At 48.4% G+C, this 20,700-nt stretch overlaps 2 protein-coding genes across 3 annotated transcripts in view; one reads left to right on the forward strand and one right to left on the reverse strand.

Moving 5' to 3' along the window:
- Positions 1 to 852: 852 nt before the first annotated feature.
- Positions 853 to 20,700, forward strand: part of Tmem50b (transmembrane protein 50B) — a 34,527-nt gene continuing 14,679 nt past the window's right edge. The window contains exons 1-2 of one of the 2 annotated variants that reach the window (XM_041673364.1): positions 853 to 976; positions 19,586 to 19,725. In XM_041673364.1, coding sequence (XP_041529298.1) covers positions 19,627 to 19,725 — 99 coding nt within the window. In that variant the 5' untranslated portion in view covers positions 853 to 976; positions 19,586 to 19,626. Of the gene's footprint in view, positions 977 to 11,899; positions 12,005 to 19,585; positions 19,726 to 20,700 lie in introns of those variants that run through there. The other variant, XM_041673365.1, reaches the window with a different exon arrangement.
- LOC121461975 (macrophage migration inhibitory factor) lies at positions 5,460 to 5,980 on the reverse strand. Its single transcript, XM_041673366.1, has one exon. It carries the CDS (start codon positions 5,934 to 5,936, stop codon positions 5,589 to 5,591), a length of 348 nt encoding a protein of 115 aa, XP_041529300.1. The 5' UTR covers positions 5,937 to 5,980; the 3' UTR covers positions 5,460 to 5,588.

Here is a 20,700-nt window from a genome sequence, read left to right on the forward strand (position 1 = left end):
AAGCAGTGATTAAATGAATACAGTTTGTGTGTTGTTATTTCGGAGCATAAGCTAGCCAGGCTGCCGGGGTGCTGGGAACGCAGCCCCGCCGCCCCTATTTACTACAGTAGAGATTTGTTCCTAAAAAAGCCAAAAATATGGTTGGATGGATGGAAAAAGAATCATCAGGCTGAAATAGCACTTTGGCTTTATTTTGCGGGTGGCGACGGGAACCAGTACAGGCTGGACGTGTAACTTCGTCTCTTCAGGTCTGGGTTTCTGAATAGCTTTCTTTTTTTTTTTTTTTTTTTTTTGGTTTTTCGAGACAGGGTTTCTCTGTGCCTTTGGAGCCTGTCCTGGAACTAGCTCTGTAGACCAGGCTGGTCTCGAACTCACAGAGATCCGCCTGTCTCTGCCTCCCGAGTGCTGGGATTAAAGGCGTGCGCCACCCTTGCCCGGCTGAATATCTTGAAGCACGTGCTCAACTCTCGGCAGCAGGTGAACAATGCTCACCCGCAGAAATGCAAAGTGATCTTGCGGAGTAGGCGTGGGTTCACCACGAAAGTGTTCTCGCCAACTCTGAGGTGCTTGTGTTGACACCGCCAGAATCCGCAGCCAGCGAGGTCCAGACTTTCAGCTCCTGGACAACAAGCAGAGTACCGCGCCAGCCCCGCCCTCAAGAATCAAGCCCCGCCCCTGCCTCTCCGGCCTAACTCTGATTGGTCGCCGCTATGAGCACGGCTCTCGCCCCGCCCCGCCTCCGAGGCCCCCGCCCCGCCTCCCGGCGTTATGGCCCGCCCACGCAGGCCACTTGCTGCAAGCCCATTGGTTGCTGCGGTGCGCACGGCGCCTCGCTCCCGCCCCACCGGCGCATTGGCCTCGCGCCCGCCGCCGGCTGCCGGGCTGAGGTTGAGCGGGCCGCAGCTACCCCGGCCGACGCGCACCCTCGACGTCCCTGCGCCCGCCTGGGGACGGTGTGGACGTCGCAGGTAGCCGGGTGAGTGCGGCTGGCAGGTCTCGGGCTTCCACCATCCGCCGATCGAGCTTGGGGCGCCGGCCCTGCACGGCCTGAGGTGCTGTGGCGCCGCCGGAGTCGGTGCGGAGGAGCGCGCGGGCGACCCGCGGGGCCCGGCCTGCGCCCGCGTCCGCTCGGCCGCCCGTGGCTGTGACGCGGCCGGGAGAGGCCGCTCCGCCGCGCATCTCTTCCGGAGGCTGGGAGGTTTCTAACTCGTTCCCTGGAGCGTCCCAGTGCGACCGGTAGGGATGCACGACCTGCGGGGCGCCGCCGCCGCCTCGGCCCCACGGGGGTCTGGGGACGAGCGACCCTCCCGTTTGCTCGGAGCCATGGCCGGGAACTGTCCGTGCTGCCTTGACTTTCCCGTCCGCCCTCCGCCCCTGCAAGCGCAAGGATGAGAGGGAAGTCTTTGGGAATTCATCCTGAGTGGCGAGTGGCCTTTGCAGGGAAGTAGCGCGGATGGTGGTCGCGGTGGCGGTGGCTGTTGTGGGCTAGGCCGGTTTTCAGCCGGTGAGTTGGTTTGCGAGGTCGCCACTGGAAGGGACTTCAGCCCGAAAGGCAGATACTTGACCTTTCCAGCTGTAGCGGTGGAGGGACGGGCGGGCTCGCGTCCACAGTGCTGCCGCGATGGGAGGAGGGGGCGTGGGAACTCGAGTCTCGCTCGGGAGTGGATATGCTCACAAAATCAGCCTCCTTTTCCCTCGCTCGCAAACTCTTCACCCTGCTGGGACCACAGGTCTCATTTCTAGATAATTCCAGAGGCGCCTATTCCTTAGCTTGCCAGCCTTTTTCATCATCCTCACTCCGTGGGTTTCCAAAGAGCAGAGCCAAGCGATTTTACACTTTAACCGAGCAAGCGTAGTGTATAAGGACTTCCTGCTCCTAAATTGAAACCCAGAGGTTAATCTGCATAGCGATACTGCAAGAAAAGCAGGTTAAATTGGAACGGGGTGAGGACGTAGTTTTTCCTCTTCAGGAGACACGCCCTTTTGACCTCCCCTTTCTTCCCAGCTGGCAGCCTTCAAGGCTGTGTTTTGTTGGTTTTCGTTTTCTAAATTCACTTCTGGGGTCCAGGGGTAAAGAATTAATCTTGTATAATCCTTATTTGCCTTTTAGCGTAATAAAACTAAAATGTGTAGCACAATTTCAACATTACAGAAGGCTATCAAGTATTTAGACAATACAGAAACGTCAAAAAGTGAAACCCTCAAAATTCTCAGACCTTCACTCTCCACTCTTTATGCCCCCAGTTGTACTCCTGAGGCCGTCATAGCAGAATATTTTTTGGCAAGAGATGATGAAGACACATTTAATCTTTTTTTAAAAAAGGGTGGGGGCGCGGATGCATGGAGTACCAGAGAGAAGGCTCAGAGGTTAGAGTGCTATTTCCTGCTCTCGGAAAGGAATACACATCAGACTCACAACCCAGCTGCTACACTCCAGGGAATCCAGTCTTCTGGCTGCTGTGGGCCTCTGCACTCACATGCGTGTGCGCTCCTCACAGGCACACATATATACATTGTGTGTGCACGTGCGCGGTTTTCAAGATAGAGTTTCTCAGTCCCTGGCAGTTCTAGAACTCACTTTGTAGACCAGGCAGGCTTCGAACATAAAGAGATCTGCCTGCCGCTGCTACCCTAGTGCTGGGATTCAAGGCAAGTAAAAGCTGAATTTTAGGACACGACTGTAATTCCAGTGCTGGGGATGAGTCCCAGGGGCTTGCTGGCCAGCCAGCCACTCTAGCCCAAATGGTGACCCCTAGGTCTGCAGAGAGACCTTCATCTCAAGCATAAGGTGGAGTACAGTGGAGGAGGCATTGACCTTTGAACTCTACATGGGCACCTACACACCTATGCTCATACATGCACAATAAATAAATAATTGAGTAAAAGCTTGTGAGTTACATGTATTTTCATTTAAAGAAAAAAAGAAAACTTACTGCTCTTCCAGAGGACCTGGGTTCATTTCCCAGCACCCATGTCAAACAGCTCATAACTTCCTGTAACTCTAGCTTCCTGATCCAACACCCTCTTCTAGCCTCAGAGAACCCCCCTACACGAGGCATATTCTCACATAGACACACACATGTGAATAGAATTTTTTCAAGGTTTATTATATATAAAAATATACAGTATTCTGCCTGCATGCCAGAAGAGGGCACCAGATCTCATTATAGATGGTTGTGAGCCACCATGTTGTTGCTGGGAATTGAACTCAGGTCCTCTGGAAGAGCAGCCAATGTTCTTAACCTCTGATCCATCTCTCCAGCCCCCATAAAAAACTTTATAAGTGATATAAAAATGCCTTTAATCTCAGCACTTGGGAGGCAGGGACAGGCAGATGTTTGAGTTCATGACTAGCCTGGTCTACAGAAACCCCTCCCCCCTAAAAAAAACCAAGATAAATAAATAAATAAGAAAAGATAGCATGTTTCAAAGCTTTATTTAAGCATTAGAAAACTTTTTCCAAAAAAAGATTCAAAGGAATGGTTGTTTATGTAGTTCATAAAGAGAAGAATATCTCATAGTTGCTATGTTAGATATAATATGGTTTTATTTTACAGGGTGAGAAAAAAAATCACAATATTTGGAATGAATTTTCCCTACTAGGGTATACAAATCCAAATCATACCGTGTTAATGTCCTCAGAGTTATAAACTATATCTTCATCAATAGAAAACTGTCCATTAAATAAACGTAGGACAGCTGGGCGGTGGTGGCGCACACCTTTAATCCCAGCACTCCAGAGGCAGAGACAGATGGATCTCTGTGAATTCAAGGCCAGCCTAGTCTATAAGAGCTAGCTCCAGGACAGCTCAGACTGTTACACAAAGAAACCTTGTTTTGAAAAAAAAAAAAACCAAAATAATAAGTAAATAAATAAATAAGCTTATGACAAGGTCAAGTCTTCTAGAACCCACATGACATCTACAGAGCCTTACTATTGGAGAATGTCCTTCCTGGCTTGCGGTATTTACATTGTTTTATAATCTTAAATTCAAACTTGGCCTTAAGGAAAGGACAGTATTGTCACTATAACTTTCAGGAAGAGGTGACCCAACTGAATGGCTTCAGTTCATCTGGCTCCCATAAGGGAGAGAGCCCTGATAATCAGAGTTCAATCAGGGAATCCGGGGACTCTGTACCTAGGACTGGAAGGACATCAGACACTGTCGTTTCTGCATCTGCATTCACCCAGAGCCTTTCTGCAATTGCCAGGACCATCAAAGTCAAACCTCTCTGGGAGGCAAGTGCCTGGAACATGGGCCTCAGGACTTGCAGGAGAAACACCATCAGCATATACTCAAGATGAAGCCAGCCCTGCCAAGTGGCGGCAGGAATCTGGGCTAGGTTCCAGGGTGTGCAGGCTGAGGTTGAAGGCTGCCAGAGCAGCTGGGACATTGCGCTGCTTCCATTTGGCCTGGTATCCTCTGCATCTGGGACATAGCTGGCTTCCTTAGCTCTTCTGTGCTGGTCTCTCCTGTATCCTGTGTTCTTTCTGAGTGGCTTACCTTCTCTAGTGGGGCTCCAAGTCTGGGAGGGTTTTGATAGAAATTAGTTTGGGATCTCTTTCAGGTCGGATGCTTTGGGTCTGTCCTCGTGCGTGATTGATATTTTAGCTAACAGAATTTTGGTTGAAGTCATTTTCCTTCGGAGTTTTGAAGCAATCGCTCCATCCTGACCTGCTGTTGAGCATTGCTTGGTCCTTCGGCCAGATTTCCTCCGTCAGTGAATGCCGTGAGTGCGGGTCTGTCTTCATCCATGAACCCTTAAAACACAACAATAGAGGAGCGTGAGAATGTGTCATTGTGTGTGAACTTTCACTTCTGGTTTTCTCATTGCTTTTGTTTCTTAATATCTCTCCCCTCGCATATGCTGCTATTGCTTGCTTGAGATAGTTTCTCATGCTGTTAGCCCAGGCTGGCCAGGAACTCATTATGTAGCCTCGGTTTTCCATGAGCCCACAGCTGTCCCACCTGATTCTCCCCAGCACTGACACTACAAGCAGGACGACTATGCCTGACCTTTTGTTTAGTTTGTCTTTTCCCCCCAGACCTTGCTCTGTAACCCAGGTTGGTCTAAAACTTGCTCTAAGTTCAGTCCATACTTAAGTTACAGCCTTCCTGCCAAAGTCTTCTCGATGCTAAGGATTCAGATGGATACTTTATTTTCTTTAGAACTTTTTAAAGTTTATTTTTAATTTTCTCTGTGCTGGTGTTTTGCCTGCCCTTACATGTGTGTCACATGTGTGCCTGGTGGCCATGAAGACCAGAGGGCCTTTCAGTCTCCCAGACCAGAAGTGTAGTTACAGACGGTTGTGAGTGGCCATGTGTATGCTGGGAGTCATACCACAGTCCTCTGTGTGATAGCGGATGCTCTTCACCCTTGAGCCATCTCCTCAGCTCCTATCTTATTTTCTTGACTCTTTATTTCTCATTTTTTTTTTTGTTTTGTTTTTTTTTTTAGGTCTCTAAACCATTTATTTCTCCCGGTCGGAGGGTGGACATTGCTACGTGTGGACGAAAACAGAACACTGCGTGCAGCAAGGCTCCAAGAACAAGAACAGCGGTGCAGGTAAGTTATTAGGCCAGCACTCAGGCGAAGGTGGAACCGTTCCAGCCCACGTTGGCTGCGCTCATGTCGTAATAGTTGATGTAGATCCGGTCAGGGCTGATGTGCAGGCGATCAGCCAGCAGGCCGCACAGCAACTTGCTGTAGGTGCGGTTCTGCGCGCCGCCGATTTTGCCGATGCTGTGCAGACTGCATAGGGCGCAGGGGTCGCTAGAACCGCTAAAAGTCATTAGCTGGTCCGGGACCACGTGCACTGCGATGTACTGTGCCGGCTTGCCGGTGGCCTGCGCCAGCTGCTGGGTGAGCTCGGAGAGAAGCCCCTCTGGCACTGAGGCGCGGGGAACGTTGGTGTTCACGGTGAACATCGGCATCGTGGCGGAGGGATTGCACGCAGTAACTAGAGGACGGTGAAAGGCGGGATCTCTCATTTTTTTTTTATTTGGAGATTGTGTAGCCTAGGCTGTCCTCAAACTTCTGTCCTACCTAGGCCTCTGGGGTACTGAGATTAGAAGTGTGTACTCTTAATTTATTTTTCAAACCGTATTTATTTGGGTACGTGTGTGTGTGTGTGTGTGTATGTGTGTGTGTGTGTGTATGCCACAATTCATATGTGGAGGTCAGAGGACAACTTGGGGAGAAATTTCATTCCACCACAGGGGTTTCAGGGATCGAACTCAGGCTGCCAAGCTTGGGTGCAGCAGCAGGTATCTTTGGACGGCTGTGCTGTCCCCATGGTCACAAGTGCTCCACTGTGATACTTTTAAATCCTAAGACTGTTTTCTAGTCTTGATGTTCGTTAGCATAGCATTCCTTCTTAACATTTATTATTTATGTATTTGTGTGTGTGTGTGTGTGTGTGTGACAGAGAGAGAGAATGTGTGTGCTTATATCCAGAGGACAATTTTCAGGAAGAGTAGTTTTTCTCCTAGTGTGGAGATCAACTCAGGTGCCAGGTGCTCACATGTCTGGAATGGTGGCAGAGCCATCTCCCTGATCCTATGATAGCATTCTCTTCTTGGTTTCTGGGGTTGGAATGTTTTTTTTTTTCTTCTTCTCTGTGTCCGTGTGTTTGTTGTGTCAAGCTGCTTTTTCTTTTTCAGACCCTCTCTTGATGTCTTTCATGTTCAAAGGTTCTTCATGCACACAGCACTCTTTGAGTCTGCTTAGAATTTTTAGGGGACTAGGATGACAGACCGCTCTGAGGTTGTGGACGGGACTTTTGAACCGCTCGTTGCTGGAGGCCTTTAGGTTAGTGGAAACCTTAGTTTCCCAGTTACTTGCTGCCCATCTGCTTTGGAGCTTCTGTGCTTTCACTGGTTTTAGCTCCTCCTTTGTCCTTCCTAGCAATGGTGTTGGTCATTGCTTTGGTTGTTGAGACAGAGTCTTACTGTGTAGCCCAGGCTGGCCTGGAACTCACAGAGATCCACCTGCCTCTGCCTCCCAAATGCTGGGATTAAAGGCGTGTGCCAGTACCGCCACTCTTTTACTGTAGTTTTAGCGAGGTTGCAGGATTACCCAGGAGCGGTCATAATTTCTCTCAACCTGAGAGTCGTGGTGCTTAGTCAGGAGCGGCACACCTCAGAGCAGTGTGTTTGTGAAACCTGTTTGTGGTTGATTGGCAGGTCTGAGTGCTAACAGGAGTACTCCGCCATGATTATTTCATTTCTCATTTTTCTTTGTGTGTGTTTTGTATGTTTGTGTTCATAAGGAAGCCAGAGGTAGACACTGCATATTACTCTTAAATTGTTCTTTTTTTTTTTTTTTTTTTTTTTTTTTTTTTTTGGTTTTTCGAGACAGGGTTTTCTGTGGCTTTGGAGCCTGTCCTGGAACTAGCTCTTGTAGATCAGGCTGGTCTCGAACTCACAGAGATCCGCCTGCCTCTGCCTCCCAAGTGCTGGGATTAAAGGCATGCGCCACCACCACCCGGCTTAAATTGTTCTTCTCTTTATTTTTTGAGACATGATCTCTCATTGAATTGGAGCTTGCCAGCAGGCTAAACTATCTGGTTGGTCAGCTCAGGGGATCCACTTGTGTAGTAGTGCGAGCGGTGGGCTGTGTTCCGCCCGGCTCCCAGCTGCCTGGCTAGCTTATGCCCCAAAATAATTACACGGAAACTGTATTCTTTTAAACACTGTTTGGCCCACTAGTTTCAGCCTCTTACTGGCTAACTCTCACATCTTGATTAACCCATATCTAATAATCTGTGGCTTACCAGTAAGATCTTAACCTGTATCCATCTCAAAGAGGAGAGCTATGGCGTCTGGCTCACTGCCTTCTTCCTCCCAGCATTCTGTTCTGTCTGCTCCGCCTACCTAATTTTCTGTCCTATCAGAGGCCAAGCAGTTTCTTTATTAATTAACCAATGACAGCAACAGATAGATACAAGACCCACCTCCATCACACTTGTGTGGTTTGAATAAGAATCTCACCATAGGCTCATATATTTGAATGCTTAGGCTGCAGTTGGTGAAACTGTTTGGGAAGGATTAGGAGGTGTGGCCTTGTCCGGGGAGGTGTGTCACTGGGTGGTGGGCTAGCTCTCTGCCTCATGCTTGTGGTTCAGAGGTAAGCCCTTAGCTCCTGCTTTAGTGTCATGCCGGCCGGCTGGCTTGCTATCACACTTCCAATGCGATGAGCACGGACTCTAGCCCTCTGCAGCTGTGAGTCCCCAGATTCGGGGAAAGGGGACTTTCCTAGAAACATGTCTTTGTGGTATGCTTCCCCTGTCCTCCTTGGTTGGTTTTACTTAGCTGTGGCAGGGTGGCTTGCCCACACTCATGTCTCAACTTGCCAGCCAGGATGTCAGTCACCCAGGAAGGTCTTGGAACTTAACTTTGACCCTTATTCAAAGTGAAAGTTTGACTCAAAATGACTTCAGTTTGGTCCCCTCTTACAACCTCTCCAGTCTTGACTTTCTTAAAACTCAAACAGGTCCTGGCACCTAGCTAGTCCAGGAAGATGCGAGTAAGCACCTGAACTGCCCAGGTAGGTGCACATGCCAGCTAGTGCTGGATGATGCTCCTGGATGCTCAGTGTCCGTTTCCTTCGAGCCCTTTAGAGATGCTTTTATATTGCTCTTTCTTAGTTTGTCCTAATGCCTCGGTTGTCTTAGTGCTGCCCCAGCAGAGTCCCCCTCAGCCTGTGCAAGCTGACAGCTGTGGCCCTGTAGGCTGGGCAATTCCAGAGGATGATCCCTAAGCCGGGGTTCTGCTGGGAAAGGATGCTACAGCTGGATTGGCTCGTGGGTTGGAGCACTCATTTGCATTCATGTGGCAGTTCCTGGGGGTGTGTTTTCTATTTTTTGTTTTTTTTTTTTAAACATACAGAAAGGTTCTGGGGCTGGAGATGGTTCAGTGGTTCAGAGAACACTCTGCTCCCCCAACGGGCCTGGGTTTGATTCCCAGCACCTACATGGTAGCTCACAATTGTCTGTAACTCCAGTTCTAGGATTTAATGCCTTCTTCTGACTTTCTAGGGTACTAGGCACTGCAAACAAACACCCATATACATAAAATAAAATACGTTTTGCAAAAAATTAAAATTTATCTTTTTTAAATAATACAGAAAAGTTCAAAGAACAATAGAGTCAACACTTAGTATTTGTCACATTTGATTTATTATCATTTGTGTTATTATTACTTTTTTTCCTTTTTTTGCATGAGAGAGTCTTATTTTGTAGCTCAGACTTTCCTTGAACTCACCATATAGCTCAGGTTGGCCACAGACCAGCAGTGGTCCTCCTTCCTTGCCCTTCCAGAATCTAGGATGGCAACGTGAGCGACCACACCCAACTGTTTTGTTAGTATTACTAATAATTTTAAAGCTTTAGTTTATTTTTAATTATGTGTATGTGCACAGTTATGCATATACGTGAGTAAAGGAGCCTGTGGAATCCAGAAGAGGCCATTGGATATCCTAGAGCTGGAGTTACAACAGGATGTTGTGGGTGCTGGGAACTGAGCTTGGGTTCACTGCAAGAGCAATATGTGCTCTTACCCACTGAGCCATCTCTTGAGCTCCCATTGGTTGTTACTATTTTGCTAAATTATAATATGTTGCCAGCATTGACGTTTGACCTGTAAACATACCAGCTTGCATGTTACAGGGCTGCTGTACCCCAGGCCTGGGGTGGGGTAGTAATAGTCCTGATGACCTCTGATCTTTTTCTTCCATTATCTCAAAGCACGTAGCACCTGGCTTTTGCCGAGCGCACTGGCCCACACCAGTCTCCTTTGTCAGAAGGGCATGTGCTCAGGCCTCTGTTCTGTCCTATGCAAGCATCCCTCCCCCCATATGAGCAGGCTCAGAAAATAGCCCACGTTTTTAAGTTCTGCTTCTCTTTTGGTGAACAGTCTTCTTACATTGTACTTACATTGTAGAAGGACTCGTGAGAGGACAAGGTGCACATTCCCAACCCCGCTGTGCAGTTGCCTTAGCCAGCGTGTAGTTGTAGTATCAACTACTTGGAACACTGCAGCAGGAAGACAGCTTGAGCCCAGGAGTTCCTGGGAAGCCTGGATAATACAACAGGCTCAACTCTCTTAAACAAAACAACAGTGCTGGCCAGTGCCCTTTAATCCCAGTACTTGGGAGGCAGAGGTAGGTGGATATCTGGGAGTTTGAGGCCAGTCTGGTCTACAGAGTGCGTTCTAGGACAGCCTGTTCCACAGAGAGACCCTGTTTTGGAAAAACAAAAGAAAGAAAGAAAGAAAGAAAGAAAGAAAGAAAGAAACAAAAAGCCCAACAGCTAGAACATGTCCTTTGCCAACTTTGAATTTTGACACATTACAGGTTCTGTCTTCCACAAAACACTAAAACGTAAACCCAAAATTATATTCTTTGGTCCTTTAAAACAACGATCGTTTTTCCACACAGGTCTCATGACATCTTCATCCTGCTTAGAACAGGGCGAGACACACAGATGTCCCATCCAGATTCTTGGTTAAATGGAAACGTAAGGCCAGTTTATCATGGTGGACTATGCTAGAGGAGCCGGGCAGGGCAGACTTGGCCCTGTTGTCAGCATGTAGGAACAGATGGTGGAAAGATTGGCTTTCTACAGGGCCCAGCCGTGAGCAGTGCCCCCAGGGTGAGGCCTTGGGTGCTCCTAGCTCTCTAGACTCTCTCCCTCTCTTCCTATCCTCTCCTTCTCTTCCCTTATTCTTTGGCCCTGACTGGCCTGGGAATTTCCATATAAACCAGGCTGGCTTCAAGCTCACGGAGATGGCCTTCTTCTTCCTCCCAAGTACTGGCATTAAAGGCGTGTGCCATCATGTCCAGCTTGCAGGAGACTCCTTTTTGCTTCCGTCCTGCCTCTTCCCTCTCAATTCCTGTCTGAGAGGTCAGTGGTTTGTCCCTTACTGTCGTATTTTTGCCACTGGTCTATCACGATTGGAGCTCTGTCTTCACTTCTCTTCATCCTGAGCTCTCCAGAGTCAGACGTAATGGTCTGTGCTTCCTTTTTTTTGTCTTGTTTTTAGCATGCACCAGTTGCTTTCAGCCTCTCCCCATGGCCATTGCAAAGGTGCGCCCACATTTTTAACTGTTACAGGAGCTCCCCTTCTTCTAGTTTTCTCTCAATCTGGAACACAATATCATAAATTAAGTAGCTTATAAACAAAAATACATTTTTCACAGTGCTGGAGGTTGGGAAGACCGAGTTCAGAGTGCTGGCAGATTTGGTGGCCCGTGACATCACCAGAATCCTAAGCTGGAGACCTGACCCTAGGGGTTCCTGGTGTGGGAGGTCCTTCTGTCTATGTGTTGCTTTTATTGGTTAATGAATAAAGGAACTGCTTTGGGCCTATAGCAGAGCTATAGGGGAACAGAGCTAGGTGGGGAAAACTAAACAGAATGCTGGGAGGATGAAGCCATAGTCAGAGAGAAGCCATGGATCCGCCACAGGAGATAGATGTGCTGAAACTTTGCTGGTAGGCCACAACCTCATGGTGATGCACAGATTAATGGAGATGGGTTAGTTTAGGATATGAACTTAGCAAGAAATACGCTTAAGCTATTAACCAAACAATATTGCAAATACTATGGTTTTCTGAGTGGTTATTTTGTGGCTGGGCGGCCGGGACTAACAAGCGACCCTTCCCCCAACAGGTTCCAGTGGACCAGACTGAGCCACTTGCCCCAGTCAAACAGGAGACAAATGTTGGTGACTCTAGGAGAGAAATTCATCCCAAAGCTCCCCCACTGGGAAGGCAAAACCGAGGCTACTGTGAGGTGGCCACACCTTGCATAGGGAGGGGACAACAGCAAGACTGCAGGGTCTCTGCATGCGTGCTCGTCCTGCTCAGATTGTAATCTAGTTGTTCATTCTCCTAGGGCTGGTTCCACAGTCGCACCTGTGCCAAGGAGATTGCTGTCTTTGGAGAGATTGTTTCCATTTCCTTGGGGGATGTTTATCTTATAAACCTGTCTGGAATTTAAGGTAACAGAAAAGAATGGGCTAGAGTGCACATAATGGCACAAACCTGAAATGCCAGCACTGGGATCATGGAGGCAGGTAGAGTTCAGTTTGGCAGAAGTCTGGCCTATATAGCAGGTTCCAAGTATGCCAGTTTGTGACCCTGTCTTACAGGACAAGATGAGAAAGATGTGATCAGATGGCATTTGTTAGGCCAGTGATTGAGTTCTGCCCCAGGGAGGGCTGGCTGGCTCAATGAGCACATTTTGCCTCGATGCTGTGGGAAGAAGGGTAATGGATCTCTACCAGGCTTCTTTAATCTTATGAGGGTCCCACCATTATGACCTAATCTAATCCATAGCCATCTGCCCCCAAACCTATCAACTTGGCTGGGGATTAGGGTTTTAACATTTGAATTTTGGGGTACACAAGCATCAGCAGTGGATCTCCTAAAAATAAGCAGTTTCTTTATAGTTCTGCCTCTCACAGGCAAGGGGTCGGTATGTGATGCCTGGTATATGGGACCTGTGTTTGGGTTTCTCTCATTGGCCCAGGGCCTATAAAACATTATTTTAAACAGTTTTCATTAAAGCTTTTGGTGTTTAACTCGGCGTGTTAATAGCAGTGCTGACATAAAATGAAGGAGAGGTCCTTTGAAGCATCTGCCCTTCAGGGCTCTTGAAGACTGCCATGTGACTGCAGTCTGGGGGTTCTTGGAGCCTCGGGGGACCATGGAGGTGATTCCGTACAGTGACCACCAAACTTCACTGATCACGAAGGAGGGACATTTTCTAATCTGGAGAGTTTCCAAGCGTGTTTCTTCCTGACTTTCTGACTCTAAAGGGTGGGTTCCCGTGATGCCTTCGCCTTCCCACCAAACTCCTCTGCACAGGAGTTTAAGCTGGTGTGAGTCACTGTTGGCTCTCCAGCACTCTAGCCTCAGGGGACAAGACTTACTTGGCTCACAGTGCTGCCTCGGCTCTGTCACCTCCAGGGACGAGGAAGAAATGCAGTGGCGAGGATGAAAGCTGCTCATCTCATGGTGGCCGGACTCCAGGGCAGAGCAGAAAGGGGCCAGGAGCAAGATGCCCCCTTCTGCTGTCTGATGCCTTTCATAGGCCTTGTTTCCTAGTTCCTCCCCTTCCCAACAGTGCATCAGACTGGGGGGCTTTGGGACGGGCTGCTACGGCAGCTGTGCAGCATGAAAGGGAAGCCAGTGCTTGGCAGACGCAGAGGCTGGGTCTGCAGGGGACGAGGGGCTGTTGGGTAGAGTCTGTTCTTAGCCAAATGAGAAGGCAACTCAGTCTTTTCAGCAGGAGGAAAAACACCAGATTTGCATTATTTTGTATAAAAATTCTCCCATCTGCAGTATACAGTACATACTGGTGAGGGCAGGGGTGATGTGGCTAGCTCTCCAGGAGGCTATCATGATGGGGCAGGGGAGTGCACACCAGTGCTTGGGTCAGTGGGTCAGTGTCAGCGTGGAGGGAGAGGGGACCAGGACAACTCAGAGTGTGGCAGGGGAGTGCACACCTGTACTTGGATCAGGGTGGAGGGAAGTGGCAAGGTGACCTGGGCGACCCTGGGATCTGGCTTGTAAAACTGCTTGTCATGCATTTAGGGACTTTCAGAACCTATAACCTGGGATCAGCTTGGGAAGGCTCAGGTCAGACGTGTTGATGCCAAGGCGGCTTTGCAGGCTGAGCACCAGGCAGGCAGCTGTGTGCATCTGGGACCACATGTTGGCGTTTGTAAGTCACTCTCATTGATTTACATCAAGCAGTCTGCACTGAATACTCATTGTTAACAGGGAATCCCAAAGCTATGGACTTGAAATCACTTTAAAAATTCGTGTTCTCTGGCTTTTACTCTGTTTTTAGATTTAATCTTTCCCCCAAGCTAGAAGTATTTACCAGGTTTTATTTTTCTTATATGTGACTTAGAGTCCAGAGGGTGAGAAAGTGTTCCCTGATATTAAATATGTAAAATGTTTTCCCCCAAATACTTAGCTCTCTGAGTAACTCATGTTGCCAGATTTTACAGCCTGTAACATGTCCACACAGTGAGTATCTAGAAACCAGATTTACGGCTACCTCTCCTTTGTCCCTGCCCCAGCGCGCTGGCCACGTCATTGCAGTCCTCACTGGACTGCCTCCTTTCCCAGTGACCTGCAGTGTCCTCTAAGCTGGGCCCATCCTGCATCTCTTGTTCTTGTTGTCTTCCATGGCAAGCAGATAACCCTCTCCCCGTGGCATCTGAATTGAGGACCCCTACAAAGGTCTCCGTTGTGTGTGTCACAGTGGGCAGCAGCATAGTGTCATTGTCCCCGGCACAGGCTGTGGAACCATACGTGAACTTCAGGGAGAAGCCTGGTCTTCCTCCTCCTTATGTGACCTAGAACTGTTCTTCAGTAACGTGAGAAACTGGTCATGTTAGTGTGTGTGTGTAAGACTGATTGTAATAGTAAAGAATTCTCACTGGGCAATGGTGGCACACACCTTTAATCCCAGGACTCGGGAGGCAGAGGCTCCAAAGCTACACAGAGAAACCCTGTCTCAAAAATCAAGAGAGAGAGAGAGAGAGAGAGAGAGAGAGAGAGAGAGAGAGAGAGAGAGAGTTCTCACAGAAGCCAGGCATGCCTCATCCTGGCATCAAGTTCCAGGCCAGTCTGGAATACATGTGGGGTTCTGGATCAGCCTGAGTTCACAGTTAAACCTTGTGTCAAAAATCTAAAATCAAACCAAAACAAGAATTAGAGTTTGTGAGTACTGAACGGAATAGGTTATAATGAGCATCTGTAAGCAACCTGTGCTGAGTAGCCAGAGCTGCTGGTGGCCACGGTGACAGGAAAGGCACAGCTTCCACTTGTCTGTCACCTGAGTCAGTTTGTGCTACTTTGGCTCTACTCTAGTTCAAGATCCTAATCCTTCATGGTGCTTGTGTTCTTGTCATTGTTAACTGATTTCTTACATTTTTTTTCTGTGTACATCATTGAAGATTGAACCCAGGTCCTCACAGATCTCACAAGTGCTTGACAAGTGCTCTGTATTGAGCTCCATTCCCAGCTCTGTAACGGATTTTAAAAGACATGCGGCCCATTCCTCTCCCTCTCCCCGCCCCTCTCTGTGTGTGTGCGTATAGGGCAGAGGTCCATGTTGGTGTCTTCCTCTGTCACTTCTACTGTAGTGTTTTGAGTGGGTCTCTCACTGAATCTGGAGCGCTGGGATCCACTTGTCTCCCAGGGTTAGGATTACAGACTGTCTTAGGGTTTCTATTGCTGTGAAGAGATACCATGGCCATGACAGCTCCTATAAGAAGAACATTTAATTGGGGTGGCTTAGGTTTTCAGAGGTTTAGTCCATTATCATGCAGGGACATGGTGGTGTGCAGGCAGACATGGTTCTGGAGAAGGAGCTGAGAGTTCTTTATCTTGAACCACAGGCAACAGGAACTGAACTGAGACACTAGGCGGGGCTTGAGCATATACAAGCCCTCAATGCCCACCTCCACAGTGACACACTTCCTCTAACAAGGCCACACCTACTCCAAGAAAATCACACCTCCTAACAGTGCCACTCCCTTTGAGCATATGGGGGCAAATTAGATTCAAAGTAGCACACAGACTCAGCTGTCACAACTGACTCTCGCACCTGTGTGACAGGTACTTCACTCACTGCCGCCTCCCTAGCCCCAGAGGTTTTAATGACACAAGCTATAATTAGCCATGTGTTGGTGGCACCTGTAATCCCAGCACTTGGGAGGTAGAGGCGGAGGGATCAGTCTTCCAAGGCCAGCCTCTGTTGTATAGTGAATGTGAGCTTGGTTTGGGCTGCATGAGACCATCTCAAACAACAAGAAAAAGAGAGTTAAACATTTAGAAGGGCTAATTGAGTCTGCCCTGGCAGTGGGCACTCTAATGATGGAGCTTCCCCTCCCCTCTTTGCCTCCTCCCCCAGGAGGCCCTTTTGTAAACGTCTAGAGAACTCTAGAGGAGGAGTTGTCTGCTAGCCCACACCATTGTGTGAACACACCTGCTGTGGATGGCGGGAACTCAGGGAAGACAGCAAATGGGAGAAGACCCATCTGTCACATGACCAGTCAGCCTCCTTTCTAGACTGTTTCAGCTGTCTCTGTTTCCAACTGCTCATCCTGCAGCTCGTGTCATTCACTCTCTCTCGGTTTTCCCTGTCAGCAGCCCCAGTTTTGATCAGTGGTCTCTCACTTGGCACTCAACCAGGACACCTGATAGCATTCTTGCCTGTTGCTAATATTTTAAAAAGATGTCTAATAAAACCTTTTCTTTGGCTGGTACAGTGTGGCTCAGTATCCATCTTATCCTCTTCCGTTTGACTATGCAAATGCTTTGTTTACATTCCTCCTCAGCTCCTCCTGCAGTTGACAGCCACTACCGGGGCGTCACCTTGCTCTCAGCTCTCAAACCCCTTGTGGTTTCCTGTTGCTTAGAGCAGAGACCTGCAGGGTCATCTCTGGGCTGCACTGGCTGTCCCTCTGGGCTTTTGTTTTAAGGTTTATTTGGTGGCAGGAGATAGTTTAGAGGTTAGGAGTACTCACTACTTTTACAGAAGACCTGGGTTCAGTTCCCAGCACCCACAATAGCAGCTCACAACCACCTCTAACTCCAGCTCCAGGGATCTGATGTTCCCTTCCTGCCTCTGCGGCTCCTTCCTGCATGTGCACTCGGGCACATACACACACAGAAATACTATTTAAAAATCGTAAAGGTTTGTTTGTTTTTATCTTCTGTATGTGAGTACTTGCATGTATGAATGTGTACCACATGTGTGCACGATGCCTGAGGCCAGAGAGGACATTAGAGCCCTAGAACTGGAGTTCCGGGTGGCGAGCATTAGCACTGGAATCATCATGAAGGTCGTTAGAGCGTCAGCTCTCGGTGTGACACTGCCCCTCCCATGCTCACCATTCTTCTGGGGTCTTGGTATTCTGGGCTCTTTTCTCCCGAGAGATCTTCAGTTGGTTTCCCCCTTAGAGCCAGCAAACCCCCAGATCTTCAGTGAGGTCCTTACTAGTCCTTATGGGATGGAGCTCTTAGCTGCCTTCCTCCATTGTGATTACAAGCCCCTTGCCCCGATTCATTACTTGCTGACTGTCTTTGGTACTGGTGAATTCTTTATTGTTGAGACCCAAGGGTTGTTTTCTCTTATTTTTGCTATACTCTTTTGCACATCCTTAATCTCATTAATTCTCCTGTCCTATGCCATCCCTGGACACAGGAGGGTCGCAAATCAGGGCATGGACATAGCTGCGAGTTTTCTGCTTCTAGGCCTACTTCCAGCAGGTAGTATGGGATGAGCTTTCGAGGGCAGTGAAGTTCCCCTGTGTAACCTTCAGGTGCTGTTTCACAGTGGTGGTGACCTTCCTGACGCCCGGCTTTTCACTTCAATCTTTTGCTAACAATCTGATAACATGTCTGCAGAATATCTTGCTCACAAGTGCCAATATTGCTCTTTGTTGTATGAGGTAGCTGAGATATCAGCTGGCCGGTCACCTTGGTCACATTGTGAAACAGGTTTGTTCCTTGTTAGGATATGCCTGGAAATCCCCTCTGACTTGGACTAAGCCGCACCATGTTTCCCGTGCAGGGAACAGCAGTTAGACTCTTCTCCAGTCTTTTAGCCATCAGCGGGTTCCCTGGGGTCTCCACACACAGATAGATATGTTCAGGAGGCAGGTGGAGGTAGCAAAAAGGAGTTTACACTAAAGCGTTGGGATTATCCCCATGACCTATCCCTCAGGATTTCCCTCCCCAGTCTCCTGCTGACCTGACATCTCTAACCAGCAAGTATGGTTGAGTCACTTCAGATTCTTGCTACTTTTGAAAAGCAGTATCCAGTGTTTTAAAACAAAGCCTTTTCTTGTCCTTTTTGGAAGCTCTGATGTTCTGAGCCTCCTGCTGGGCAGTCTTTGTTTTTATTATAGTATAATGTGGAGCACTGCTCTCACATGTATTTGTTTATTTTGGTTGCTGTTTTGAGACGGTCTCACTCTGTCCCCCGACTGTCCTGTAATTCACAGTGATCTGGCTGCCCCTGGCTCCTGGGCGCTGGGGTCAAGGGTGTGCGCTCCTGTGGGCTCCTGTGCCACACTTGTAACAATCTTCATTCACACCGTTCTCCCCCTCACTACTATGCTGCCTTATAGATCAACCTCGAAGGCTTGGTTCTGTGTGAGGACTTTGGAAAGGGCCCCGCTGAGATATTGTTTCACTGCTCCGTATACTGGGCACCTTACCTGGGAAGGCTCACTGCGTGGCTGACACTCCGTCCAGGACAGCGGTCTCCTGTTTTACACACACGTCTGCTGCTTGAGGCTCTTGGCAGGGACTCAGCTGGAACTGTGGTCTCCTCACAGCGTGGAAGCTTTGGGGATTTTCCATGCTCGTTTTGTAGTACTCCTTCTGTTTTAGTTGATCATCTATATTGTGTCAAATTCAAGAGGGGAGAAATTATTAGTATAGTTTCCATTATTTTGGTCCTGACCGTTGACTCAAATTTAAGGGTAGGACACACATTCTCCTCTGAATGAAAGACTTGTCAAAGGATTTGCCACATTCTCCTCTGAATGAAAGACTTGTCCAAGGATTTGCCACATTCTCCTCTGAATGAAAGACTTGTCCAAGGATTTGCCACATTCTCCTCTGAATGAAAGACTTGTCCAAGGATTTGCCACATTCTCCTCTGAATGAAAGACTTGTCCAAGGATTTGCCACATTCTCCTCTGAATGAAAGACTTGTCCAAGGATTTGCAGTCTTTGTTTTTGCTTCACCGTATGGTGCTTGTGATGAAAATATGGTTCCCTGATTTCCTATTCTCCACTGCTGGGTGTTGCTCCAACACCTGTGGGTGCTAAAATCTAAATGACCATTTAAAGAATGGTAGTGCCCCCTGGTGTCCAAGTCCAGCTACATACATCTCAATAGGTTTTGTGGTTTGGTTTTGTTTTTGTTTTGAAGACAGAGTTTCTCTGTGTAGCTCTAGCTGTCTTGGAACTCGCTCTGTAGCCCAGGCTGTCCTGGAACTCACAGAGATCCGCCTGCCTCCGCCTCCTGAGTGCTGGGATTAAACATGTGCACCACCACTGCCAGGCCAATGGGTACTTCTTGAAGTGTGGTTTTTCATAACTATAGTAGATAAGAACTTAAGTCATTTTAGGATTACAACTCTAATAAAGGAATAAGGTACTTTATTTAGTTATTTGAGACAAAGTCTACAACTTGCCCTGTAGACCAAGCTGGCCTAGCACTCACAGAGTGCTGCCTGCTCTGGTACTAACGGTGCACCGTGCACCCGCTGATGTTTTGCTTCTCAGATGCATTTCCTAGGGCTGGAGAGGCGCTCAGGGATGAAGGCCTGATAGTGCTCTTCCGAAGGAGCCCATGTCAGGTGGCAGACATCCGTAATTCCAGCTCCAGAGGACCCTGTCCCCTCTTCTGGCACCTGTGGGCACCCCACCCCCTCAACACACACACACACACACACACACACACACACACACACATATGAAAGTAAATGTTTTTAGAAAGCGTTTCTTGAATTTGATTTATTTTTCTGTCTTTTGTCCTTTAGGAAACGTTATTTAATGAAAAGTTCATGCTTGCAGAGTAAACATGGCGGGCTTCCTAGATAACTTCCGATGGCCGGAGTGTGAGTGCATCGACTGGAGCGAGAGGAGAAACACCGTGGCCTCTGTGGTTGCAGGCATATTGGTAAGTGAGGTAGACGTACTGGGGACATGATGCCTTGGCGGTCATCTTCGAAATGAACGTCCGTGTCCTTAGATGACAGTGGCCTTCCAGGGCCGCTTCACCTCACTGCTGCTGAGGATAGGTCATAGTATTATGTCGCCTGCTGGGGTTTCATTTTGTTTATTGAGGGGGAGATTATGTAGTCCAGGCTTGCTTTGCGTGTCTATCCTCCTCTGCCTTGCAGCTGTTGGGGTTGCAGGGTTAGTGTTGCTAGGCAGGCACCTTTTCAGCTGAGCTGAGTCCCAGCCCGCCATGCATGGGTCCATTTGATCTGAGGATGGTTTAGATTTGGTGTCTTTTCTGCTGCAGCATCTGTCACAGCCTCAGAACCCGGTGTCACAGAGTCACTGTGACTGGGTGGGCAGCGGTGACACCTTACGCTTTGTACAGACTGGTGCCTCCGCACTGCAGACTCAGAAAGAAGTCTTCTCTTTTGTTTTGTTGGACTCAAACTCACTGTGTATCCTAGGCTAGCCTTAAGTACTAGGATTGAAGGTGTGAATGACAGAGTGGGCTTGCTTACCTTTCTTTCTGTTTTGCTTTCCTTTTTTTTATTATTATTATAGAAAATGTCAAAACTTTAAAAGAAAGTGGTTGAGAAGGGTGGGGAGGTGGGGAGGAGCTGGGAGGAGAGGAGGAAGGGGAAATGTTGGTCAGAATTTAAAACAAGATTTAAACAGCAGCAGCAGAGTAGTGGTATTCGTGCCTCTCACTTCATGCCAGCCGTCCAGTGTCCCAGCCATCCAGTGTCTGCGTCCCTTGTGTCTCTCGCTCCTCTCCTCCGGCTGAGGGCCCACACCGCTCCTGGGCCTGCCTCTGCTTCCCGAATACCCGACTTGTTTATTCTGTTGTTTTGTAAATCATGACCCGAACAGTCTTACTTTATATCTGTGAACCATTTCCTGCCTCTGAGGTAGAGTAAGTGGAAAAGGACAA

This window comes from Microtus oregoni, unplaced genomic scaffold (assembly GCF_018167655.1).
Source record: "Microtus oregoni isolate MIOR12 unplaced genomic scaffold, Mior012 000023F_ref0000262, whole genome shotgun sequence".
Classification (NCBI taxonomy): domain Eukaryota; kingdom Metazoa; phylum Chordata; class Mammalia; order Rodentia; family Cricetidae; genus Microtus; species Microtus oregoni.

Coding starts and splice junctions, on each gene's coding strand:
- LOC121461975 (XM_041673366.1), bottom strand. CDS start 5,936: ATGCCGATGTTCACCGTGAACACCAACGTTCCCCGCGCCTCAGTGCCA.